At 40.9% G+C, this 27,733-nt stretch overlaps 1 protein-coding gene and 1 long non-coding RNA gene across 4 annotated transcripts; both read right to left on the bottom strand.

Moving 5' to 3' along the window:
• Positions 1-11: 11 nt before the first annotated feature.
• klhdc3 (kelch domain containing 3) lies at positions 12-27,448 on the bottom strand. Of its 3 annotated transcripts, none has more exons than XM_034608518.1 (11): positions 27,283-27,448; positions 25,414-25,656; positions 23,495-23,671; positions 23,125-23,240; positions 22,968-23,039; positions 21,311-21,524; positions 18,353-18,439; positions 16,789-16,897; positions 2,893-2,966; positions 2,158-2,236; positions 12-729 (listed from the first exon to the last, which is right to left on the bottom strand). In XM_034608518.1, exons 2-11 carry the CDS (start codon positions 25,562-25,564, stop codon positions 663-665), a joined length of 1,146 nt encoding a protein of 381 aa, XP_034464409.1. In that variant the 5' UTR covers positions 25,565-25,656; positions 27,283-27,448; the 3' UTR covers positions 12-662. The 3 variants fall into 3 exon arrangements, with proteins under 3 accessions (XP_034464409.1, XP_034464408.1, XP_034464410.1); XM_034608517.1 differs by having other exon boundaries at positions 25,414-25,658; positions 27,286-27,448; XM_034608519.1 differs by lacking the exon at positions 27,283-27,448 and adding an exon at positions 27,036-27,260.
• On the bottom strand, positions 883-2,147 carry LOC117775411. Its single transcript, XR_004616263.1, has 2 exons — positions 1,585-2,147; positions 883-1,467 (listed from the first exon to the last, which is right to left on the bottom strand). It is a non-coding gene; the product is annotated as an uncharacterized LOC117775411 (long non-coding RNA).
• Positions 27,449-27,733: the final 285 nt, after the last annotated feature.

Below are 27,733 nucleotides of genomic sequence, written 5' to 3'. Positions count from 1 at the left end.
GCAGCCAAGATATGATGAAGGAAGCCAAGCATTGAAAACCAGTCAAACAACCTTTCACAAGCGTTATACCCTGACATTGTGGTACTTGATATTCTCTCCTTGCATTTACCAGAGTAGTAAGGTTAGCTCCTCCGTATACTGCTAACAATTATTACATTTGTCATAAATGACGTGGTAGTTTTCCATGGTTTTAGGACCAAGATACAAAAACTCTCAACCACCTCAGTCTCTTCAGAACAGAAGGTTCACATTTGTTTCTTCGGGGAGCTCTGTTGAGTGTCAACAAGAAGGTTCACTCTCAAGACCTTTGGCTGAAGTTCTCATCTCTTCCTGTGCTTAAGCTTCGAAGTCTATGATTATCATAGGCTGATTGAATTTTCTAGAGAGGCTAGAAAGAAGAGAGAAAGGATGAACACGTGTCAGCGTTTTTGTCTCACATAACCACCGTCTTTTCAAGAGTTAAAATATCCTTGGACATGTTGAGAGCTTGTGGTGCCCAAGGAAGTCATAGGCAGGGTATTTTGGTCAGTAATGAGTTTCACTTGAAGAATGTGGAAAATAAATCCAACACAGATCCAAACTCTACAAAAACAGTCCCGGTCTCAAGTTGATTAGAAGGAGAACGGCCCAGTGTCCTGAAGCAGAGCTCAGGTTCAGTAGCATCAACCATGGGAGGAGAAGATGGGCCTGCTGATGTTGCTGTTGGTGGTCATGGCTGCCAGTTCCCACCTGGAGTGAACAAGAGGGAGAATCAGCAACAGAACCTTCAATCTGCAGGAAGACCAAGGCTGATAAAGTGTTTTTTTTATCCACTGTGATCAAAGTAACTCAATAGTAGGTATAATCGTGTTTTCAATAGCTTTGTCTGATTCATATAAAATATTTTTTATATTTTGAAACATCCAAAACGCTAATAATTGTTGCATTGCCAATCAAGGGATTGCTTGACATTTGCTCTCACCCTGAGCTCCCCCTTGTACCCAGTGAAGGGCCACGATGTGGACTAGCATGAGAGGAGGCTGTAACACGAGAACTGGGAGCAGGGGCTGACAACAAGCTCTAGTGCTGACCTGATGACAGGTCAGAGGTTGAGCTCCAGATTGTTATCACTGGCTCTGGTTTCACACTCACTCCCTCTCAATTGCTTTGTTCGTTTTCTTTTTTTCTGTTGAGTGCGTGTGTGTGTTTAAGAGGGGAGATTGGCACTGGAGCTGGAGATGCCAGCGAGGGGCAAAGGGAGCCTTGTGACCCCAGAGAAAACTCTCTAAGGGTTAGGAACACTAAAGTGGGGAGCGTGCAAGGTGGCAGGGATGGTGCGAGAGGAATGAGAGGCTAAGAGGGGTAATTAGTATCAAGTTCCACGTGGAAAAAACAAACACTTTAGTGTAACTTCTCCGTTTCAGACATACTTGTCTAATGAGCTCGACAAAATCTATTCATTACGGATAATTAAGAAATGGTTGAATACTTGGAATGGATGGATTGTGTAATATAAAGAGAAATATTCAGATTTTAATGAATATATATTTACAACACGAGTCTGAACATTTCAACATTTCATTCTTGAAAACACAGTTCAGACACATTTTTTACCTTTGGATGTTTTTAAATTGAACCTGAACAGTTATTAAATGTGATGACATGTTTGATAACACTAAAGTGGTGACTCAAACGTTTGAGTCCCTCTGAAATAAAATCATGTCAAAGTAACTTTCTAATTTGTCAGTAAGAGGAAAATCTGTATTATCAGAGGAGTATTCAGTAAAAATCTGTAAAAGTATTCTTTAAGCTCCTTGTGCTCCACCTCATTTATAGTATCTTTAAAAATGTCAAAATTTTGCTCAGTTGAGAGGGTTGTTTCTTTGCATTGATTATAAACTATGTTTTTCATGATTTCACCATCATCACGATTATTCTTTGAATGTCAATGCAGAATTTTATGTAAAAAATACTTCACTGGAACACAGACTATGAAAGCATCATGCAGACTATTTTATGCACACAAGTCTAAAAATTAAAGTCAAACAAAAGCTTGCACTGGTTAAATGACAAAAAATCACTCCTAATTTGCCTCTTTTTTCAGAGATGGCAACAATGACAAGCATAATACAAACAGTGTGAATGAGAACATGTCAGTTCTATGACAAAACAGCACACCTGATATCATGTGGGAGTCCCGACTGCTCCAGACTGTACTGAAGAACAGCTATTTTGCATAATGTCTTCAAATTAGGGCCTGAAAAGAACAGAAGAGAATGCTTGGTGAGTAACGGACTAATCATAGACACAAGGTTAGAGCTTCTCTCCAAGATGTGAAACTCATCCTGTTTTGTTTAGATCCTACAGCAGAAAAAAACATCTGAAACAAACAGAATTCACATTTGAGGACAGGCACATCATGACGAAGTGAATCTTATTATAAACCTTCTTTCTAAAAGTAATTACAAATGTCCTGTCAATAAATATACCCGTCATGGCTGATCCACCATATGGTCAGTGATAAACAGTGCGACAGCACACGTGCACGTGGAGGCGTTTGCCACAGGAGATGCCACCGGGCACTGCCAGTCCCATACGGTCCCTGTGTATGCCCGCCCACACAAACCCTAACTGTGACCTGACTGCATTACAGGCAGCTAACCCAGTGCAGGCAGGATATGGCTATATTTGGTAGTCCAGGAGACGGAAGTGCCCCCAGTGATTACACAAACTAGGGCCAAGGCCAGGCTCACTAGACCAGGTGAGACATGAAGCAGGGCTGTGAGGAGAGTAATAGCTCTATAAAATGTATTGAGGAGACTACAAGATATCTTATTTAACCAGGCATGGTGGCTGAAAATACTGAGGTGGCATTTGTGGACTCATGTGGAGGATAATGTCAGGGATACTTACTGAAGTCTAAGATATACAGGTCTGAATGATCCATGAGGTTAAATTCATCCCCCATTCCTTGCTCTGGACAGGGACTGTTAAAAGAACAAAGAAGATTTTTTATAGGGTTAGAGCCGTCAACATTAACTATAATGATCCTGTTTACTTGCAAGTGGTTAAGTAATGTTCAGTGTGTTTCCTCTAGTATGAGCCACACAACTTGCAGAGGCTGTAATTGAATCTTTCTTTTATCACTAAAGGTTCATAATCAGGGAGCCGCAGATTGTTCTCAAAACGAGCAGCACTGCTCACACAGTGCTCTGCTGTCCTTATCATTGGCTGGCATGATTTAAGCCGACAGGAAGTGGAGCACTGTGGTGAGACGGCAGGCTGGTCCGCGCTGATAGTCTCCCTGAGCTGTGCAGCTGCTGATATCGCTGCACATCTGTTTTCTAAAACACATGTGAGCACACACACCTGTGACACACCTGAGCAGCTTCACAACTCACTTCAGTCACTTTCTTTGTATCAATCAATTAAGACGCATATGCGGTGTGTAAAAACGCAACTGAAAGTGACAAGCTGCAGCCTGTGGAGCTGAACCACGAATATTCCAGTAAATGTATTTGATGCACCTCATTGCTTTACATTCATAATAACAGTGCACAAACAGAAACCTGTCCAGATTAGAAGACAGAAATGCACATTAGAGTTTTACACTACCCAGAGGACAGATTCCACCAAACAGGTGCTTTCACTGAGCAGTAAAGTGTCTGAGAGTGAGGCTATCTCTCATGCAGAGTACCGGAGGGATTTGCCAGCTGCATTTGGTCCTTAAACTAACTCCACAAAATGTTTTCTGATGTGCATGAACTTTCCACTGACCGTATCACCTTCAGACACCACAGTGCTGACGAAGCGGTTCAGTAGAAACAACTTGTTTTGAATTGTTTTGAATTAGGGCTTGGCGATAAAATAATATCAATAATTATTGCAATAAAATTTCCATTTTTCATCAACAATATAACAAAATCACAATATATATCGAAATAATGCATATGCACTGTGAAAGCATGGTGAGGAGGTATAAAAGATAATTAAACCTTTTACAAATCTAACTCAGATTAGTAATAATGTGACATAATTATCAATATTTGCCAACATGAATATTTCAATCTTGATATAACTTTTGGCCATATTGTCCAGGATTTCTTAGAATTTCACTCATATTTCCTTTTTCCTTCAATCTCTTTTCATTTCTTATTCTTGTTTTGCCCCATCAACTGTGCTGAGCTACTCTCTCCATCTCTGTCTCTCTACCCATCAATCTCTATTCGTCTTTTCCCGCTGTCCTCTCCATTGCGTCTCCCTTTTGCTGCGTGTTCAGGATGTTGTAAGGGTTTTACGTTGCTAATCTTCCCTAAACAAACACTGCGGTGGCTTAAAGCGGCCAGGAGAGGTGCAGAGCACGAGCGCAGTCGTCCCAGGGGGCCAGCTGGGGAAGTCATTACGTCCCCCTCCCCAGGAGGTGGTCCATCCAGGCTTACAGCACGAGCCTTTATCAGAATACCCACAATCACCGAAGCCCCCGCCTCATCATCATCAGACTGTCTACTCCTGGATCTGCAGCTCACTGCTGTAATAATACTGAGGTGATTAAATGGTTTTCAATTCTGACTCATTTCAAAATCAATAGAATGCCAATTACTGAGGACTTTAACATCCAGTAAAGGTATTACTGTTGATTACTACAAATGCCACATATGGATAATTAAATGAGGGTATTTATAAAAGCAATCATAAACACATCTTATGAAAACTACATTAATGCTACAATGGTTAAATGGAAGCTTATCCAGAGGAGACGTTGGGCACTTTCACACCTTCTTTGTTTGGTCCGGACCTACAGACTTTTCTGTTAAGTCCAAACCAAAATTACAGGTGTGAACGGATGATTTTTTTTTTTTTTTTTTTTAACTAGTTCAGACCTTCGGATCAAATGCAGAAAGTGGCGACAGCATTAAAGAAAAAGAAGAAAAAAAAATGCAAAGGGCTCATAAGATTGCTTGTAGTCTTTAAATGATATAATGTTAGAATGATGAGGACGTTAATTTTGCTGGTAGTAAAACAATAATGATATCACACTGGCAATGAAATTGACGAAACGAACCCCTTTATTCAATTTCCCTTTTTAAATGGAAAGACTACCTTTTCTATGCAAGTTATTTGAAAAAGTTAACAAGTACAATGCCTGAATTGACAACACAGCGACATCAGGTTTACACCCGTCTACAAACCAATCAATATTGAGTGTACAGTACATAGATGCAGCCCATGTAGATGATGACGACAGGACGTACACTTCATACAAATGTTTACAATGTAACAAAGACATGAAGCTTGGTTCGGACCCTGGTCTGGACTTTCAGGTGTGAGAACGTTCCTAAGTATGACTGAAGCATTCTTACACAGCAGCATTAGACAACAGTCGGCTGCTGGATGCCACAGTGCTGTGATAAAGCATCTGTGGCCGACAACAGCCTGTAGTTTTTAGATTTTCTGATGCGTCTGTCGTCAGTGACTCTAGTTGGTCCCTATCAACTGTTACTCACACATTCAGCTTGTTAAAAATCATAACAGTCATTATGAAAATGAAAATTGTAATACTCTTTATTAGCTGGTGTATGAGAAGAAAAGACACAAACATCAACAGACTGTCTCCATAACAGAAGCAATGAAAAGTAGCATCTCTATCTGAAGCACACACACTGAAGTAGCTTTCAACTACTGTGCGAGCCCACGGGGAGAGAGGGTAGAGGCCTTGGATGCTGACGTGTGAAAGGGTCGAGATAAGAGGATGCTTTACCAAGAGCAACAAGAGTGATGAAGATTGCATTCCCTGGAACAAGGCTTTCTCGCATGCTCATGGATAATGACGGGCCGGGTGTGAAATTCGACAGAACATTACAGAACGGTAATGTTTTATTGGCCTTTGCAACAGAGGACGAGGCTGCAAAGGAAGAAGGGGATGGTGCGAGGTGTCTGAAAGAGTGGCAGTATTTGGGAGCGGGGGAAGTCACGGTGTACGACTTTATGCGTTGTCCTCGTGTTTGACGGGTCACTTTGTTACTCGATCAGCAAAGTATCACTATGTGTGAAAGTGCTCCTCCCCCTACAGCAGCAGCGGTTCCCAGTCTGAGTCCTGACTGATGCCGCTCCCCCCACTAAAACAACACTGGTTGCTATTTCAAACAACACTCAATGAGGGTGTCTAATCACCCAATTGCCAGTCCTTTCTAGAAATGCACTGCCTGCTCCACCTCATTATCTTCCTCACCAAGGTCTAGGTAGAAGAAAGAGCTGTCCTAAAACTAATGAGGGAGCACCAGAGCCTGGGAACACTCCTGACTCTCTGAAGAAACCAGGAATTTAACTGCCCGCAAATTTTGCTAATGACTTTCGGAAAAGGCAATACTGCAAAGAAAGTGACGAGAAAAAGATTGAGAGTTGGAGGAAACTCCATCAGCGACACCTTTGCTTTCCAAGTCTGGTTTTTAAGTCTGTTTTCAGCAGCTTCATTGGCTGCATCCTCATTCTTGGGACTGATAGGATCTGCATCCCTTTCCTTTCTGCACTTCCTACCGAACTTTGGTCCTTCACAAGCATCTAGCTCACAGGAACTCATCATGCACTACAACTTCCTTCAGAGGGCCTTATCAGGACAACCAGACATGCATCAATTTATTTCAGCAGCACTTTGATATTGAGTAAAAACACAGGGAACCTGCTGGGAACAGCTGGTGATGGTACAGGGAAAAAAAGACAGCAATTTGTAAATTTCTACATTACTGCAGAATGCAATACAAATGATGGGTAAATGGATACAGGGATATTAGACACAGAGAGGGACAGCATTTTAAAAATAACAATTAAAAGATTTATATAAGGTTATAGTATGTAGTGTCCACCCCAAGTGTCTGAAGGAGAGGTATTGCAGGCCGTTTCTTCCTGCAGCAGTAAGACTATACAACCTGCTCTGCTCCGAGTAAAAACTACATTCACCACCATCATGGACTGCACTTTAACATTTTAAGTCTCAACTGTGCAATATTCACTCTGTTATATTCATCTGTCTGTGCAATATAAACAGTTGATGTGCAATTCATTCACTGTAAATATCCTCACACTGCATATATTTCTTCCTGTCTTTACACTGTATATACTAGTTTAATTACATTCATGTTTCTATATTTCTTACACTTAAGTATTGCATGTTACTTATTACTTGCTGATGTCTTTTTGACTCTTGCTGCTTTAACACTGCAAATTTCCCCACTGTGGGACTAATAAAGGACTTCTTATCTTATCTACACTTTGCCACTCTATTCAAGAGAACATTAACTTGAGCTGTATGTGTGATGGCATGCACCCATGATGCAAATATTGAAAATTTCAAGTAATTTAGTGAAGTAGCCAATAACATCACAAAAATTCCTTTACTTTCTATGTTTACTTTCACTTTTAAGGGAAATGATTTAGGATCTAGGATCAAACAGACGATAACTGTATTGTTAAGAATACAGCATAAGTTGACAACAGCTTTGGTGCCAAACTTTCTAAAACAAATCCTTGGCTATCACAGATCGTTGGGTTCCCGTCCATTTCTTCTGCCTTAATCTCTAGCGTCTCACCTCGTCTTACCCAGCTATCTGTGCCCCCTCCTGGGCAGTGGCTGGACAGTGGATTAAGACCTGTAGCTGCCCAGACATAAGCCCCATGCAGCGATTGAGATACAAACTACAGCTGGCTCCCCAAAAGAGACACTTGACTTCAGATTAGGCTGAAGAAGAGATGCTAGGCTCTAGTGAAGCATGCGTCTCAGATTGCAACCCCAACATGTAGTTGGACTTGGTGGTGGTATTGGGGAGTAAGGAAACTACCCTACAAATCTCAAGCAAATATAAATGTGGTCCCTTTCATCGTTATCAAGCTGCCCATAAAAATGAGGAAGAGGAAACCAAGCGGTGCTTCAGGGCCATGAACACAGCTGGTTAATATACAGGAGAAGGTCTCACAAGGTTGTCCTATATAGCTGGCAGATGCATTTGGGAAAAATACATCACTTCCTCTACAGCTCCATCCTGCAGCTCATTAGAGAAGGACTCAAGGTCAGGTACACAATAGGAACTACTGACGAAGACATAGTAGCTATGGACCACATCTTCACATTCTTCTCAATAACTGTTGCTACAACTGCATAAAAGTCTCTTTTCCTGCAGAGCAGTGTAGTTTAAACACAACTTGCTGAGGGTGAGCTAATAGCCACATTTTCTGTTAAATCATTTTGCCGATGTGTTTAGTTTGAAATCTTCACTAGTCTACATAGTCTGGTACTGTTCAGCAGAATTGACCTAAAACTACCAGGAGGTGTTTTGGTTGTGATGACAGCAGTAAATCAAAAGCTAAACTAATAAGATTAAAACATGTCACTTTACATGGACAACGGCCTCACAAAGCGTCACCTATGCAGGCTGTTTATTTGAGCTGCCGTGTAACACTCAACCCCTATGACAACTTAAAGTATACAGCCTGTTAGTGGGTTAAGGAGGGTTAAGATGCAGATGAAATACTATAATGAGCATGTCTTTGAAGAGTAAATCATAGTATTGCTGTGCTGTCCCGAGGTCTTGTCCAGCCACGCGCTGGATGCCCCGTATCCTGTTGGGGTCACCTCCACTGTTTGACAGGTTTTATCTCGGCCATACGAAGCACACACACACACATTTGCAGACAATTAATAAAGGAAACTTCTGCAGCCTACCCTTTGACACCCAAGGCCAAAAGACAACATGTGTGTGGCATCCAAATCTATGGTGTGTTGATAGGCATGTCTCCATGGAGCCATGTAGCACTGTGGCAGATTTGAAGTCATTATGGGCTACAGTCAGAGAAAGGGCTGATATTTACGTGCAACAATAAACAAAAATCTGACAAGACAGCAGGGTTTTTTTATGAAATACAAAGCAAAGACAATACAATGCTTTTGAATTAATTCTCCCTGAGTCCCATGTTTAGTCTAACATTTGAACTGCCAGGTTCAACAGTGATAAGAAGCCACACTTAAACCAGCTGGACTATCATACCAGCAGCCCTTTCAGCCATTGATAAGGTGCAAAATGGTCTTGTAAGTGATATCGAGGCACCAGACTTTTGACCTTCCTGATCTCCTAAACAAAAGCCACTGGACTGAATTTGCTGTTTGGAAATGACCAGTGAAATTCCACACAGATTAAATATCATGTTGAGATTTAGGTGGATTAAAAAAGAGGTGCTGCACTGGGATGTTTTGGCTACCAGTGAGATTACCTGCTATGTGGTCTCCCTCCTGCTCAGAGTATAATGAAGCCACACACTCTCCATACCTGAATATTCAGAGCAGGAGAACTGTTTGAATTTCACATTAAAACATAAACAGAAGGGATCTTAAAAACACAATATTTCTACTCTTGTATTTTGTATAAATTTAGTATTTTGCACTAAACCAGGGTAATGATGGAACACGTGTAGTAAGGCTGGCAAAGCAAAGTGAGCATGTGCGTCCATGTCCACCATTCTGACGTCAGCTCAACAAGAGGAGGTGAGTCATGAAGTCATGAAGTAATTACATCCAGACGCATACAAACACACTCAAATGGAAAACTACACAGGGAAATAGAACATGATGGAAGGGTGGGAGTGTCGTTCTGGCCTCTGCTCAGTACAGAATTTCATCAGCTTCTATAATTTGACTTCACTCTAAAACAACCAAAGTGAATCACAGGGACTGTGATATTCTAAGGTTTGAAAATCACAACATAGTTACTTCTTTTGGAAGTAAAAAAACTGAATTCACACATTTACATGTTAACAGCAGCTGAAACTGAATAGAAAAAGAAATAAGGACATTTAGTTTTGTTGATGCAAAGCACCCACACTCTGGCCAATATCATCCAATATCCAAAAGCTATGTTTGTATGCCATCTGTTCAGGAAGGTAATTAAAAAACCCCCACAACAAATCAATTTAAATATAGCACAAGTTCTGAAAGTCCAAGTCAAGAAAATTGAATGCATTTAAAATGAGGATGCATAATATTTTGGCATTTTTGATTAAGAAAAATTACTTCAACAATTAAAATATTATCAATACTGCTGATACAGCTCTAATCCACTGGATGTAACATTGTGACACAACGTGCTCCTCTGTCATTTTTTTCATTTTGGCTATGCAACACAAATGTTAAATATAAAACCTCAAGAGAGACGATGAGAAACATGTTGCCTGCAGGAGCCAGGGGTATTAAAATAGAAGCATCTATATGTGGTGACATCAACATGTTTACATTTGTAGGTCTGAGCTGGCTTCACTACCGATTGTCTTTCCTATAGCTTGTGCATATTTGCATGTTAAAATCTAATCTGATCAATAAAAAAAAGTTCACCCTCAAAGAAAAACTGTGGTGGATTCATGGTGTCCCTCTTCCACCACACACCCTATGCAGCCTTTGTCTGAGCTAATATGAATGCAGAAAACAACTTCTTCCTCTCTAAGCACAGTGCTGACATCAGAGAGACTCATCCATCGCTTAAGGACACTTAAAATGACAGACACTGGTCCCTGCTGCTCACAGTGAAAGGCAATTAAAAGAAGCCCTTTGGAAAACTCTCATCATAGAAAAAAGAAAAATAGGCACAACATCTCTACTCTACAGGTGACTGGGATGTTTTAGATCCTAACATGAAAAAAAGCAAGGCTTCAATCAGACAGTAACATTTGAACACAAAGAAATGATTCAAATCAGTCATTAGTTTACAGAGAAATACCTGGTAAAATATATTCATATAATGCAATTAGGGATTAAGGGAATACACGTCGTCATGTCCACGTAGTTTAAGAGCCACTGCCAGATTTCCCTTCACTGTCTGCTCTCAGCATGCCAATCTGTCATGTCCTTGTTCACATCCTGCCCCTCATAGGCTGCCTTGTGCCCAAAATACTCCCTGATTAAGCCAAAACTGATCTTTTCATAAGCAATTATACACAGAGTGATATGAATGCCAACCATGACAACTTCGGCTCAGCAGGATCAATAATCAATGGGGCACCGTCTTCATGTGTAGCTCAATTTCAGTTGTGTTCAGTTCCTCAGAAGATGAGGGGAAAAAAAGAGTTAGCAAAGTACGATGGTGATTGCTTGTGATGCATAGGTGAAGGTCAGTGCAGGTGGGGTTAGTCATGCACGGGTCGTCCTTCGTGGGGCAATGAGCAGGTCTCAGTAAATGAGTGTAGCAGAGGTTCTGAGGGTGTATCAAATTGCACTCCGTGAGAAACAATGCCCCCTTAGATCGTAAATCACTGACGGGCCAGAATTTCGCGCCTTTCTGCAGCTCAGCAGGCCTGTTTATACTGACGTAAGTGGCGCTCGATAGACTCCCACTAATGCCTGTTTCTCACACACACGCATTCACATTCTAGTTGCACACATAACCTCATGTTCTACTAACATCAGTCTTTTTCTAAATCATTGGAGACTATGTTATACTGTTGATGTTTGTTTTACAAATATGTCACACCTCAGGGTAACATCCAGTCCAGAGTGTAACCCCTTTGAAAGCGGAGGGCTCTTGGACTTAATAGTTTTATTGTCCTTCACTTAAGTGATAAATTATTCCTGAACAAATTCCTGCGGGTAAAAAAAGTATCATAAACTGGGAATAAATATCAACAGAGGGGTTCTGCTTTGGATCAATTTGAAAGGCCAACTGACCCCAGCAAAACAAGATGTGGACCATAAATTTCAACACAATTTCCTTGGCCGACCCACGAAAATGAGGAGCCGCGCAAAAAAAACACAAGCAAGGTGTCCAGCGATTAATTCACGACGGACTGTGAGAGCATTTATCAACTGCACTGAGACAGACACCAATAACTTTCTGCCCCGTTAACTGCCCTCATGTTGTTAGGTCATACAAAAATAAACACAGGAGAAAAGGCAATGGCTGCTTTTAAATATAATGTTCACACTTAATAAGAGTGTATAATGAAAAAATACCTCAACTCAACCTTTATAGGGAAACTTTCTGAAACCGTTTTCAGTCACGCAATTCGAAAAATATTAGGAAAATTGGGTCAGGGAATTTCCAGAGTTTGCCTTTCACACGTGAGAAACGCAGTAGGAGATTGTTCTGATCAGACACGTTAACAAGAGGAAAATGGGTAAAGAGGCAGGACATAACGTATGAATTCTTCTGTGGAAATCACATGTTTTTGTTTACAGCATATCAACACCAGCGTCAGCACTGATCGCCAAAAGCTCTCTAATCTCATTGTCTTTCCAAGTTCTTCATCAGTGTCTTCTACTTGTCTTTCTCATCCTGAGATATTTGTATTCTTTTAGTATTTCAGTTTTGTGTCCCGCACAAAATTTTCCTGCTATATTCTCACATTGGCTCGTGGATATTTTTGGGAGATTTTACAAGGGGACTGGCAGGAAAAGTTCCAGAAAATGTCAGGACTTGGATATTTCTTACATACAGCCCCTCAAGAAAACGTCTGGAGTTCAGTGCACGTCTGAGAGCAGCTTTAGTAAAGAGAAGAAAACAAACAAATGAGTGTTATAAGATGCTGCTTGGAGTGTGTGTGTGTGCACGTGCTTACGGGAGTTCCTGTGTGTAAGAGGCTTAAGTGTGCTCATGTAAACAACAAACGTGCAATGCCAGTCAGGAGAACCTGTGTGGCCAACTTGTTTAGAGTCTGCGAGGATCATGCTCTATTTAATACGGTAACAGGAAACAAAATCATGTAGGACTTAAAACACAGCAAACGCTGTACTACAAAACACTCTACTACACAAAGAAAATAACATTATCTCTTAATATCAATATTCGATGAGCATCAGCTTAATGAAGAGAAGTTTAATGGATCCCAACTTTCTATAAATAAACAAAATAAAAAATATCTGCTCTAACTCTTAAAACAGGATGTTGGAGATACTGTTTGGCGTTTGACTTCTTCCTCTGCTCATCCAACACCCTCCATCAATCCAATGGCCCCTGTGACACTTCCTACACCAGCCCCAGCCCTATCTGCTCCCAACAGGAAGTCATGACTCCTTAAAACCCGTCCTGGACTAATCCTGGCGAGAAGCCAAACAATGCCGAAGAATCTTTAAAAATAAGCATCGTCTTAAGCTCTTTGTCTTTTTCTTAAGAATGTTTAACTTGACTAACGTGACAATAGTAGTTACGAATATAAATATGTAGTCTTTTTAAAAAAAGATCTGATGGAGTGTTGAGAGATATAAGTTAGTGTTTACGAACTACACAATGCACTTAAGGACAACCCTAAAATGCTCTGTTAGATGATACTATGTTTAATTATCATTATATATAATCTCAAACAGTTAAATGTTAAAATAATCATCATATAAATGACAAAATGAGTACCACAGCTGGTTCAGGGTCACAGCAGACACACATTATAGACCCGGTATCCTTGTACTGTTCTGTGTTACCCTGGTCCATGTCCTCCCTCCTCACTCTCCCGCTGACCTGCGCTCACTTTACACATTAACAAGGTATCAGAAGTTTGTTAGGACACCAACAGTACTTGAAGTTTACTTTGTGTTTGTTTGATTCGCTGGAGATTTTATGAGATACGTATTTAAACACATAGAAGAAAAGTCCAACATTTTGCGTGCAGTTCACCTGCCACACACAATACGAGACGAGACAGACGTGATGCGGACATCATGCTTAAAGTGACCGGAACGATCCGGATTCATGATCCGACATCATCGATTAATTACTAAATAAATGTAGACAGGAGAGAAATTCTTCCCACAGATTATGAACAGTGTTTAAACTTCATTGTTGCAGAAGAAGCGACGGCCCGTCTTTCCATGAACATAATATGAATTCAGCAGGTTTTTATAAAGATCAGTTCAAAGTGTGAGTGATTAGAAAAGAGCAGAGGAACAGAGTCTCTTGTTGACCAGTGCGGCGTAATGCGCCCGGATGCATTCATTCTGCAAAGAGGGGCCACCTGGATACAGTAAAGGCTCAGATCAGAGTTTTTCACCATACAAGCCTTAGTGCATTGATGTGAAATAGTCAAAATAATAACATCTCAATTGATTTTATTTATTTAATAGATTTTAGGTGGGGGGTGGCCGCACTGCCCCCACTGCTATAACAATCCTTGAGGAAACACTGGACTCTGATGCAGCTGCATAATGGATGAGTCAAGATCACACTTGTGTATTAGGGGGTGTTCCTTGATATGGTGGCCACTGAAGCAATTAAACTAACTAACTCAGCGGCAGCCAGATGCCTTGAGGACTTGAGGCCGTGTAGACGTAGTGGGAGTGAGAGGAGTCTTATCCACAGCCTCCCGATCTTCACTATCAGGTTCTCCCAGTGGGGTTTGTCTGATAACAGTAGCCCAGGTCCCGCACTACTCTGCACCATGCTAATGCCATTAGCTACCTCATTACTCCACTGGCTGCTGTCCTATCATAAGCCTGTCACCAGCCCGCTTGCACCTCACCAGCTACCAACCCCCGGTAACCACTACTGTCTTGTGGCCGACCAGGGAGCCGTCGCAGACTGCTGTCTATAGGAGCCAGATCCTACGTTTGGCATATTGACAAGAAAAAGAAAACAAAAACACAGAATGTTTTTTTTTTTTTTTTTTTTTTAAATCATGTGCTTTACAAAGATTATGATGACAAACAATGAAAAGCATCAAGAATATAAGAATATTGTGTTTGTGAGGAAAGGAGTTGGGAACATTTCTGGTTTCTAGCAAACCTCTAAACTTATTTGGCAGTTTTTACTTTTTATGGCACACCAGTATTTTAACAATAGAGGCAGTATCAGTGCACCTTCATTAAATAAACCTGAAATAATGATACTACAATGGAAACTGCTCACAGTGTTCACGTTTGTCTGGGCCAAATTAATCACTATAACAGTTGATTACTATAACTGAATTACATAGCTGCTGTAAGACAGTCTCAGAACTTGAGTGAAAGTTAAAAGCCTTTTTTAAGCTCTCTCTCTCTCTCTCTCTCTCTCTCTCTCTCTCTCTCTCTCTCTCTCTCTCTCTCTCTCTCTCTCTCTCTCTCTCTCTCTCTCTCTCTCTCTCTCTCTCTCTCTCTCTCTCTCTCTCTCTCTCTCTCTCTCTCTCTCTCAGCTGACGCCTCTGAACCGCTACAGTTTATATTGTAAACAAAATGACCACCACAATATCAGCATTGATCACCAAATCATGATCAATACTTTTCTTAAATAAGTAAACTCTTTCTTTATAGCTGCATGCATGCATTCATAATTCAGGTTGTCTCTTTCTTTCGCGCTGACACACACAGTGTCATTGGACACATGTTTAAACTCAGACTGGGTAAAAACAACAGAATTTGTAAACTTAGGCAATGTATGGAGAGCCGCAGGAGATGGCAGGGCTCACTCGGTTTGGTACGATTCAGTTGGCAGTGCGCAGCGCCAGTGATAAAGACACAAACAGGAGCAGTAAATTACAATTACGACTGTCACAAGTTTTTATCCATAAAAGCGGTTGACCCCGATATCTGGTTTCTCACTGTAATGTTTGGAAGTGTAGTGGTGAAAACAGTGGCTGCAGTGGTAGTTCTTAATTCTTCACAGGATGGAGTGGGTGTAGGAGTGTCGATATCAATTCATAGAATCAGGTATTTTTCCGCTATGCATTAGGAGTATGAATCTATGTTTTGCAAAAAATACTTTGATGGACAGAGGTATTTTCACCAAATATGTAGTAGTAGTAAAGAAGTTTGTAGGTAAAACACAAGTTACCTTAACACACGTCTTAATGCTGGATTTATCAGTAATGTTCCAACAGTAACCTATGGCCGCCTTGCAAAGGTTCCACATGGTTGATATTTTTGTTTTTCGAAAGGGAAGCTGTTGCCATTCTTCAACTTATATATATCATGATTGTTAGTGTTTGTAAAATTAGGTGTGACCAACTTCTGGAAGAAGCACACCCACAAAGCTTAAGATAAATCATAATTCTAAACCTATATGTAAATCTTCCTAATGCTGCCGTTCAATGATACAAGAATGAAACATTTGTTTCTCAACACCTGGCTGCTTTAACTTTGACAAAAAAAATAATATGAGGTGAAATTAATTTGAAAACTTGAAAGTTTTACCTTTCTGAAAGTAGTTTTTTTATATCCTGCAGAAATGATTAGAAACCAATGGTGCCTGGATTGTATAACAACCTCAGTTTAAGCCTTAAAGCACATTTTCTGTTAAAAACATAACATCTCTTCAAAATTGATCCAAACTTTTAAATTGGAGATGTTTAGAATATTTTCTAGACAAGGCTTGCACAGCCAAGACACTGAAAGCTGATAATACATGCGAGTGGAGCCAATAATGTTCTGCTCTGTATAAGAAAACGATGTCTGAGTGCTGGCACATGCTGGTTTTTATCACTGTGTGATGTCAGCTTAAGCTTTTATCAAACACGCCTGTGTAAGAAATGGATGCAGGGACAATGAAATAAAAAAACAACTGGATAAATGAATCTTGAACAATTCAACTGGGGCTTGATGATTGCAAACCTAAATTATAATTGTTTACTCACTGTTGCATGTGTTATTTTCCATGCAGGTACAGCGTACATCTGTTGACACTGAGAAGTTTCTATTTTCCTTTGGAACGATAATAAGGGCAATTAACTGTTCTGCAGCTAAATGTTACCAAAGCTTATCATTCAAGACTTAGACAATTAAATGAAAGAGCTCATCTTAAGAGGAATTCTACAAAAAAAATGTCAGTTTCTCAGAAAGGAGAAAAATTACATTTCAAGTAGTAATATTTTGTGCCTTACCTTGTTCCTCCAAAGAGGATGATTCGATCTCCCACCATACAACAGCACTGTCGTCTCCGCGGGCATGGGCCTTTCCCCCTCGGCTCTACTTTCTTCCAGGAAAAGGCTTCTGTTGTGTGTATACATGAGACAAGAGTTGAGTTGAAATAACAATATTTAGACACAAAATTGTTAAAAAAGAAGAAAAAAATAGACACACATACACCTGGCTAACTTCTGTCAAACTCTGTAAAACTTCAGATTACATCCTTGTCTTAAATAGTCTAACAGAGGGATACATGTCACAACAGATGTAAACACAGCAGCTATACAAACTCACAGCCATAGACATACATGGTAAATAACTGGAGACAAAACCCCTTTTTGCTCCATGTACATCATAAACTATTGAATATTAGAAAAAACAATTGAAACTGGTGGACACGTGAACCTTATAATAGTTTTTAACCTGACAAACCGAAGCTCCCCCAAATGTTTGTGTTCGTTTAAAAGCCAGTTTTGCCTGTTCCAATATACAAAACTATGTCTATGCTCCCAGCTATTTGAAGTTTCATAAACATACAAATGATTCCCAGTGTACCAAGGGAACAGGGATAGAAAAAACGTCTTGACTTTATTTGAATAGAGAATTTAAATTTCTAAAATAGAAACAAATCCTCTCTTCTGCTGTAGAGCATCATGAGTGACAACGTAGACACAGTCTCAGTTGTTCCATATAAGGATGAACTGAGGAGCCTTAAACACTCAGAGCCAACAGCATCATAGCATCTCTATGGCAACAGGGCATTCGGACATACAGTGGATAATTAGCACTATAACTAAGGTGCTGCCATCTAGTGGACTGAAAAATTAAAAAACAGGTTTAAATGGTTAACAGCAGAGACCAGGTTTGTGTAGATATACTCTGGGATGTGCTAGAACTAACTGCCTCAAAGTATTATTGGTGTTATTTCAGATATGATTGAACATCATGGTGCATGTTTGGTGCAACAGTCCACGTTTATTTTTAATAACTAACGCACTGGACCTCAAGCTCGTGTCAGGAGCTGTATTCAAAACTCCCATGTCTTCCATAATGCAAAGGTACTCAATATATAATGACATCAACACCATATAGGACACTATATTAAAGATGGAGTGTTTGTGCCAGCTCTATCAACACTATACTTTGTTGTGAACACAAGGTTTCGTCAGGTAAGTACATGAGCTGACTTGAGAACCAGTCTGGCAACATTTGTAAGAGAAAGCAAAGACTCCAGTGACTAAATTATTTTTAATTATTTCCATCACTTTTTCCTGTGTGTGTGTGTGTGTGTTTCTGGCAACAGACAGGGTTTCTATACAAAAAAGGGGAGCTGCCTGCCAATATCACAAGGCAGACAATGATACAATAAGAGAGAAGAGGATTGTCTGCATCAGTCTCCTGAGAAGAATGAGGGGAACGTGGGTCAATGCCAGCCAACACTGCCAGTGCTTTTCTCCATGGAGGTAAACAGTGATCAGTGAAGGTAGATCAAAAACAAAATTACTACACTATAAATACTATAAATAAGTATTGAATCACCTGGGTTGAATTTCCAGAGGTCGTTGAAGTGCTGGTCCAGGCGAGCATTGTATCCTCCAAATACGTACAGCTCTCCTTTGTAGGAAACTAAATAAAAGAAATCAAATTTTGATGAGATCTGCAGCACAATAAATGGAACCAGAAGGATTTGTTTAAATCAGAGAAAGTGGGAAACAAATACATTCTTGTACTAAGTAAATGCAGACTGAACACCTGAATGAAACAGAGAGGTCACACCGAAGAAATGACTCCTGAGCGTCCACACTGTGCCACACACAAAAGAACTTGAGAAGAATGAGGCTTGCAGTGCATTGACATGACCTGAAACTGTCTTATCCTCCCACAACCATCTGACAACGTAACAGTGTTTGGCACCCGACACAAATTTTTGTCCAGGTGGACATCTGTTCAAAGCTCACTCTCCCAGTGGTCACTCGACAGCTTGCAGAATCAATGAAGCGAGTCGATTCCTCACTCCCTCTCATTCCTCTCGTATAATTATTTACTCTGACATTTAACATTTTGCAGACTTTAGAGTTTTCCAGCTCTTCACCTGTGACAAACAAATTTTTGGGCTGTTTGACAGATTTTCTTGTTCCATCTCTGCAGTTAAAGATGTCAAGAGACACTAAGAACTTATTTGCACTGGTCATGGATTTAGTTTTCCTCTGTGGAAGGAGAACATGCTACAGCAGCCTGCAGAGACCTCTGCTGGTTAAACTGCACTAACAAAACACTTGAAATGCTGATTAACTCTTGAAGAGTCACTACAAATAGATCACACTCACTAGCCAAGAAACATTAAGGCTACAAAGAATATATAATGAAACACTGCAAGACTGTAGGTACACTGGTACTCTCACCATTCATAAATATTAGTTGTAATGAATGAGCATGTATTTATTTACCCCTGAAATACATTTCATGGTTCCTTTCTCTCTAGAGTAGTGGAGAACTCTAATCACAGGTTTTTTCATTCAGCTTAAGTTCTGCACAAATATGTCATATAATGGCAAGGAAACCCATGGTTTGTGCAGAAATTAATGATAACAATAAGAAAACTTGAAAATACTGCCATAAAATCCTCTTATAAACATATGTCTAGCTATTCAAACTAAGAGAGCCATATGTTAGTTTTGAGACAAGAGCCAAATCATTAACCTCACCAAGTAAAAAAGATCAAATGTTTCATTGCACCCACAGTTTATTCAGAAATGTGCCCATCTGTTGTTCCCTAGCAAATAATATTCTCAGTGCTTGTTACTCCTCATATAGTCTCACATAGCCAGAACTATCACCACAGTGCTGCGTCAACTGCAGAACACTGGTTGCACCATTTTCATTCTGTTATAAGAGGGGGGAAAAAAAACACTCTGGCTTGTTTGTATTTCTTAATCCGATCACAACTGTCTTGGGCAGCACTGAGGTCAGGATGCAACAATATTGCAAACACAACCCCACAGCAAGTATCAGAGGGAACTCGTTTTAGTGGAACATTTGCAGGTGGTCAAGTACTGTCCATCAAATTGCTAAGTCAGCCACAAAGAAAACATCAGTAAAAGAAAACAGTAACAGACTAATGTCCACAGTGTGATTGCATGATCCAGATTTACAGAGACTCTTTTTCAGACCTGGTATTGAGATCTGTCCTGAGTGATCCATCACAATGGTTCAGCGCCAAGTACAGGACTGAATGGACCTAAACACATCCTGAGGATCAATCCCTCAAGCAATCTTCTGAGGTGATCGGCGACGCATGCGGTCACATTCTTTTTGCTGTGTGAATGCAAAGGTGTCCTGGGCCACATTCAAGGACCACCCACTAAGCTGATATCCTCTGACCTACTGCAGTTTTACAATACAGCTAAAAAATTGTTACCCTTTTCAGTGTCCATACGTTGATTTGTTTCTGGCTACCGCCACAATATCTATCGTGACCAACCCATAATTCACACTTTTCTCGCTCACCCCAACAAACTGACATAACAAAAACAGTGACATCGGACAAAGCTGTATAATAGAAAACAAATATCTCCCTGTGAAAAAGCGGTGACACACACGTATAAGACACCAACAAGGATGACAAGAGAGTTTGTGGTAATAATAGCTCACAGAGTCTGTGTATTTTGAAGAAAATCACATGATCTCCGCAGCTGAGTTATTACATCACTTCCTGCCTCTGCCCGCTGCACCTGGCTGCGCCACCTCTCACCTCAATAATGTGGAGAATTTGTTGCTATTGTGAACGTGTCTGTGCAGAAAACTGCTACTGTGTTGTGCATGTGTGAGAGGCAAGTAAACTCTGTAGTCAATTCTCTGGATTTTACCTGCAGGTCATGTCTGAGAACAGGAGAAACATTCTAATACCAGGTGTGAACACATACTTAGAGCAGACCACTTGTGATCAGATCTCTCAGAACAGATGTTAATAACAAGACTGAACAGGGCCAGAGTGTAGGTTAACAGCTTGTATGTGGGTATGGTTTTCTGTAGAGAAGGGGATTGTGAGCACAGAAACAGGTTGGAAGGGGAGGAGAATACCTCCTGAAATAAGTGCCCAATGGCAGCTTTATACCCACAGTGTACATGTGGTGAGTCAGGTGAGTTTTCCTGCAAAGAGAATTCCGTGCCGCCTTCGCCTACCAACAACATTCTAGTGCGGTGGAAACCGCTTATAGTGATCGAGTTTGTCCCGGGCCTAATTCATTACTATAAAAGAAATGCATAACTTCAGTATGATAGTCCCAGAACTTGAGGGAAAGGTAACAGTGCCACACACGCACACTTCTCTCTCCCTCTTTCTCGCTCAGACTCAGCTGCCGTCTCTGACTCGCTACAGTTTAAATATTAATTTGTTTGAAATGACGCCCCAATATCAAACAACACACACACAAATTTTTAAAAGAGATAATCACACAGTGGTTCATCATGGTAACTTAATGCGTGTTTGTATCTTACAGGCTGAATGACTCCTGCGTCCGTCTGGCGAAGGCTGTGTTGGAGGGGTGCTCAGCCAGCAGTTAGTCTCTGTGTCGAACACTTTGATCTTGTTGCAGTAGATCTCATTGTCAGAGTGGAAGGGACCAAAGCGGTCGGCTCGACCTCCAAACACAAACATCTTTGTCCCGATGATGGTGGCTGAGTGGAAGTCTCTCCAGCGCGCCGGTGTGTTCTGTGAGAAGATGGCCGACAGATAACGTTGAGATGCCATAAAGTTTCAGTGGATTGATGGAGCAGGACAGAAAGAGAGGACACTGAATGTTACTTACAGAATTTAACAGCATACTTGAATAACCTGAACTGCACCACATGGACTAGTTTTAGTTCAAATCTCTCGAATGTCTCAAAACTAACTCACTATTACCCTGGATATATACACTGATCAGCCTCAACATTAAAACCACTTAGCAGTTTCAGGGCTGTGACTGATGAGTGAATACTGCAAAGCTTCACTTTCATACTGGCAAACATGAAGCTTAACCAGCAACTTCAGGTAAACAGCAACATCTAGTGGACATACAAAGATAGACTCAATTTGAACCTCTTTTAACCTTTCAAGAATAACGTGCTGTCATTTGGACATTGTATACTTGGTTCTGAACAATAATGCAGCCTACTCTGTCATCAATAACAATCGATAAACAAATATACAACAGTGAAATGCGACCTGTTCCCAGTGAATAAAACTATGATCAGAGGCATGTGTCTACTCTCTTTGCATTTAGCTGGTGTGCAGCCACAGCAAAGCCTCTCACATGCCTTCCTTTCCAGAATGTGCTGCCATTGTTTTCCACAAATTTTATGCATGCAAGCAGGCTCTTTATCATGCTTTATAAATAGAGCAGTAGGAGAAGTGAAACAGAAATGTTGTGTAAGCTATAAAAAATAAAGTTAAAATTAAAACTAATATATCACTGTGATCTAGAAAAAAATACCAGTCAAGATTTTTATCAAGTGCAGTAACAAACCAAATGTACTTGGACAGAGTCACCTTTACAGAAAATAGGATTTGAGTAGAAGCATAGCAACTACGTTTGTTCTCCAAAAGGAATGCAAGTCTGAGAACACGCAAAAAGAAAAAAGGATTATTCTGTCACATGCACTCTTAAATCTGTAAGCGCCACACTGTAATCTCCTTGACAACAAAACGTTATCAGTGAGGAGCTAAGAATATAGGCTGGTGGTGTGAGTCCTTCCTCCACCTAGTCCACCATAGGGAATGGAGTCTATATTTAAAATACATTTTACTAGAGTTTATCACATGAGCAGGTTGACTGCATACAAATGCAAATGGCATTTCCCAAAACGGGAGTGTATATAATCCTCTGAGGCTTTTTGAACTTGGCCACCTACCAGGGAGCAGCGTCACACTGCGGCCCCTTTGTATTCAGCCAATCTGACCACTGGACGCTGGTGTAGCAGCACTGCCGACCACGGTAATACCCAGTGGTTGGTTGATCTTCTACAGTGCTTCAATTTTATTGAGTGTGTTGTGAGTCCATTCTATGTTTGTGTATCTTTGAACGAGTGCATTTTGTCCTTGTTAATTTGAACTTCTGTACAGGAAGAACTAAAACATTTTTTGAAATATTAACAACTGGTGACTGCAACTCACTCTTGTATTTATTAATGACCAGACCATGGTGTTGGTGTCCAGCTTGTGGATGTCATTGGAGAAGCAGTCAGCCTAAAAAGAACAGCAGTGATTAATTAAATTGTGATTTAATGTTTCAGAGAGCAAGTCCCACAGCTGACGAGTGATAAAAACTCACCAGCTGTTCATATCCTCCAAATATATACATCGCCTTCCGCAGGACGCAGGCGGAGTGGCCATCCCTTGCCCCTGGAACAGCCCCCGTAACCTTGGGCGTGAACCATCTGTGGGTGCCTGTGAAGCGGCAACACTTTATCGTAACTCTAGGCACTCTTGCAAAGGACCTAACCTCTTATTTCACAGTACTGACATTACATTTGAGTCCCCAGCAATCGAAAGCCGTCACACATAAGCTGGTGGTAAAGCTCCCCGAAATAAATACATACATTTTTGCTATCCACTATCCTTAATATCCAACAGGTACATCTCAAGGATTGGCCGCCTGAAACTATCATTTAACAGCATGAGGTAGATGCAAGTCTACTTACTGACATCGAAGGCATAAAGCACATCGCAGGCCCCCTCTGTGTCGTTGCGCCCACCCCAGAGGTAGATAGAGTCATCCAGCAGCACAGCTGTGTGTCCATAACGCATATAGGGCACCTCATAGGCACGCTCATGGGCTCCCATCCTCACTGGAGGCAACTTCATCCAGCGCAGAGACACTGAAGTACAAAACAGTCAAGAAAGACAAAGATATTTAATTCGGAAAAAATAATGACAATATTTAATTCAGATGAGCTTAGATGCCAAAATGAAAATCTAATAATATATTAATTTATCTAAAAATCCAGAAATCTCCGTCTTATTTAGATTCGATTCCTTAACAGTAAAAAAACTAAAAACTTGTGTTTTGCATGAAAACACGCATGGTAAATAAAAAGAGTGCCACAAAATTGTGTGTCTGTGGCTCCCAATATCTCAAAAGCCGTCAGCTTCACACTTGGAATGCGTATTGTTAAGGGCCAAAAGAAGTGTAGTGACGAAGGTTGCTGTGACTTTGGGACACATGATGAATTCAATATTAATAAACAGGTGACCAGCGAGTGTGCTTACGCCAATGATGTGTTCACGACAACAGGCCCACAACAACTGATTCTCTAGTTTAGGGTTCTGCATACTGAGTGGAGCTTCACAAACCTCTGTGGTGCAGCATCAGGTTTCTGTGGACTGAGTCCAGCAACCGGCCTTTACTTGCCGTGGCGTAATTATTGCAGGTCACTTTTACAGTTTCAGAAGAAAAGCTGCAACTAGCATCACAACAGGCAGTGCACTAGTAACTACAGTATAAAACCGCAACACAGTGATAACTTTGTTTTGAGAAATTCAGCTTTGAGATTCAAAGGAATAACAATATTAAAATAAGCAATAATAGTTAGACAAACAACTCAGAGCTGCATGTGGAAGAATTTGTAACATGAAACTCAGTAGTAACATTTAATCTGTTAGCATTTTAACCAATGCTTTATATGATGAAAGTTAATCTAATGTCATAAAAGAACAAACTGCATATATGCCAGAGTTTTTTTTGCATGTGTTGAGAACCTCAAATCAGTAAATAGTGAAAAGTAAATACAAGTAAAGAAACAGGACAAAAAAGCCAAAGACAGCAGGGTCTGCTGTAAAACAGACATCAAAGAGCAGGAGCACAAAGCAGGTGACAAGAATAAGTACTGAAACAAGAGCTGAGGTGGTCCCGTTTTCCTCTATCAGCCGAAAGCATCTTTATCAAGGTTTGTTTCCACAGATCTTTTCATGATGCAGCACTAGCAGGTAGACACAAGCGACTTTAGGAAGCTATAAAAACCTATGGCAGGTGGCTGACAACACGGAGGGAAAAAAATACTTTAAAAAATAGGTTGCAAAGAAGAAAAGAGAGCAGTTACATCAACGTTAGAGCAGCACATTTAAACTAAACACCTGAGTTTGTGAGATAGCGATGGAAAAACCACCAACAGAGAGATTTCCTCAAACCACAGTGGAACATGGGGTTTAGCCAGCTGTACAGAGTAACTGTTAAAGTGGTGACGGTTCAAAAGACTCTGAAACATTCTCTTATCCTCTTCCTGTTTTGAAAGATAGTATTTGCCTGCTTCAATATAGATAAAACATAAGGCATTTCAGGAGAACGCCTTTTCACTTACTTGGCACATCATTTTTTTTGTACAATATTTGTAGTACAAGCACAAAACTACAGTTGATGGATTATTTTTTAATAATTTGACATACATATACTCATATACACTTCAGTGTGGTTCTAATGTAAAATTCAAACACTTCAGGGTGCTTGAGAGATACAAATTTAACTTTTCTTGTTATTGTGAAAATGTTTTTACCATGATTTCAAATTCAGGCTTCCCAGTAAATCCACAACAAACTGAGATACATGTGAAAATTCCCCACCTACCTGTGTTAAAGATGTGCACATCAATCTGACGGAGAGTCTCGTAGTCCTCTCCGGAGCAGTAGCCTCCAAAGGAGTACACTTTGTGCCCCACAGCCACAGCAGCATGGTTGACTCGCCGCGGCCCTCCTTCTAGGTGCACTGACCAGCGCATTATTCCACGCGCTAGCACCTCTGTGCCTGGCGAGTCCTTAGACCATCACTTTGTCGCACGCCCGGACCCCATCAAGCCAACGCCATCAAAACCTGTGATCATGCAAACAGGAGGAGTAGCACTTTACTGAGGAGATCTGAGGGGCAGTTGGGGAGAACACAAAAGGGGACCTGTTTGTCCTCTTGGGCTAAAGAGTTGCACGTCTCCGCTGTTGCTGACAGGCACACAAGCCCCTGTATTATCTTTGCTGGGAGAGTATTTTAAGAGGTGCTTAGACCTACACCTACCATCCTTATTTCTCTCTGCTCACTCTTATCCCTGTGCCCTCCCACTGCACAACAAAAATGTTAAATATAGTATCCTGTAAAAACAAAAAAAGTGCTTCCCTTTCGGACATTACCATATGAATAAATGTATTTTATCAATATTACACAAACTGCTTCAGATATCAGATAACAATAAGGCACCACGATTATGTGACAGAGAAGTGAGTGTGACTTTTAATCTTGTGAGATTGGCATTGCTCTCGCATGATTGGATGCTCATGCAATCAAAAGTATCTGATGAAAACTAAGAACGCCCGAGGAAAGATCTGCAGCTCTTAATTTCATGCCAGTTTCTAATCTAACCATAATTCCTGCAAAAAGTATAAAAGTACAACAGGATATTATTGACTCTGTTCAACTCACGAAAAACAAGTAAATCCACTTCTTGCAAAACCCCATGTGCTGCCGCCCCTTATTTAGTCCTAGTGACTCACTTTCTCACTGACCTCCAACCTTTGTTTGCTCTTAAAAATAAACCCCCAGAAGACCATTTCACATGGACCTTTCTATTTCAAGACTAGCCTTCTGTGCACAACAACACGGGCCACATCCAGGCATCAGGAAACGGTCTCAGTCTTCACTTTATTATAGTAATCGCTGTGTTCACCACGTTTCCCCCCTGGGGCATTCTGTCAGAGCTGCCATGTAAACTCAACACCACGCTTGGCCGCTTCAACATGGTGTCAAAGTTGCCTGATCCTTGCTGCAGTGAATCCGTTTCCAGTAGTTTACCCTGAGCATATTAAAGAGCGGCTCTCCCAGATCTTAGCCCGTATCTTCACGTGAGAACAGGGACATCTTTGTGGGAGCACAGTTGGGGAAAGAGCAGCTTCGACCCCCTGAACGGGATATTGTTGATATCAGATGACTCGATTAGTCAACTTCATAAAACAGATGCTATGTACATAATTTGACACGAGAAACAGACATGCATACTATTAAACATGTCCCGGTTATTGGGGGGGCACGTCCATGGTCGATAGAGCTGATGTAAACCCGGTGACATTGAGCAGTTACACGGTTCCTACAATAGTTGACGCCTCATACACAAGCTAGCCGACGTTAGCCATAGCCAAACTGGGACAACACACGTCCATAAAGACACAATGGCTGACTCCCAGAGTGTATTATCTCACGGCACCCACCTTAGCAACAACCACGAGTATCGACAGTATCTAGTTGTTTGATAGCCACCTGCCCGGGAGGAGGAGGGGGAGAAGCCGCTGCTAGCTAGGCTAAAGCTAACCTGCAGGAGCTACCTTGCTTAGCTATTAGCTAGCTAACCCGCACTGGGGGGAAGACGACCCGGCAAACAGCTGAAACACCAACGTCTGTTTCGCAACCGGCGAGTAAACACACAATGCTATCAACAGGGGAACATGGTTTCAGTACCTTCGGCAGGTCGAGTCGAGTTGTGGCTGACTGGTGTTCAGACGGGGTAGTGCTACCAGGAGCTATCCCAGACCGAGCGAACTACTCTCTTCTACCGGCACTTCGCGAGTTCGAGACACATCGAGCCATCCAGGAAGTAGCCACATCCACCTTCTCCAGAAGTCCCACCCTGGAGGTGGCTCAGCACGTGGGGCAGCTCTCGATCATAACACATAAGAAATGCACGCAGATTTTACTTAGTGTTAGTGCATTTTTGTATTCAAATAATAATATAATATGTAGATAAACTATTATTTCTGCTGCTGCCATTATACAACTTCCATAAATTAGTTATTAGGAGTTTATTCACTAATTTATTGATTCATCAGCATTAACTCGCAACGTAACATGTTGGCAGGATGATGGAGTGAAGCTTTTTAATGTATAGATGAAACTTGTACACGCTGTCAGT

The sequence above is a fragment of the Hippoglossus hippoglossus genome, chromosome 15, assembly GCF_009819705.1.
Source record: "Hippoglossus hippoglossus isolate fHipHip1 chromosome 15, fHipHip1.pri, whole genome shotgun sequence".
Lineage (NCBI taxonomy): Eukaryota > Metazoa > Chordata > Actinopteri > Pleuronectiformes > Pleuronectidae > Hippoglossus > Hippoglossus hippoglossus.
This window is presented reverse-complemented; position numbering and strand designations above follow the sequence as displayed.

What these genes read in the sequence shown, in the direction of transcription:
- klhdc3 (XM_034608518.1), bottom strand. Translation starts at nt 25,564, where the DNA reads ATGCGCTGGTCAGTGCACCTAGAAGGAGGGCCGCGGCGAGTCAACCAT. An exon ending in CCTCTGGAAATTCAACCCAG is followed by an intron (nt 16,898 to 18,352) that starts GTGATTCAATAC and finishes TACACACAACAG; the next exon opens with AAGCCTTTTCCTGGAAGAAA. An exon ending in CCTGTATATCTTAGACTTCA is followed by an intron (nt 2,237 to 2,892) that starts GTAAGTATCCCT and finishes TGTTCTTTTCAG; the next exon opens with GCCCTAATTTGAAGACATTA.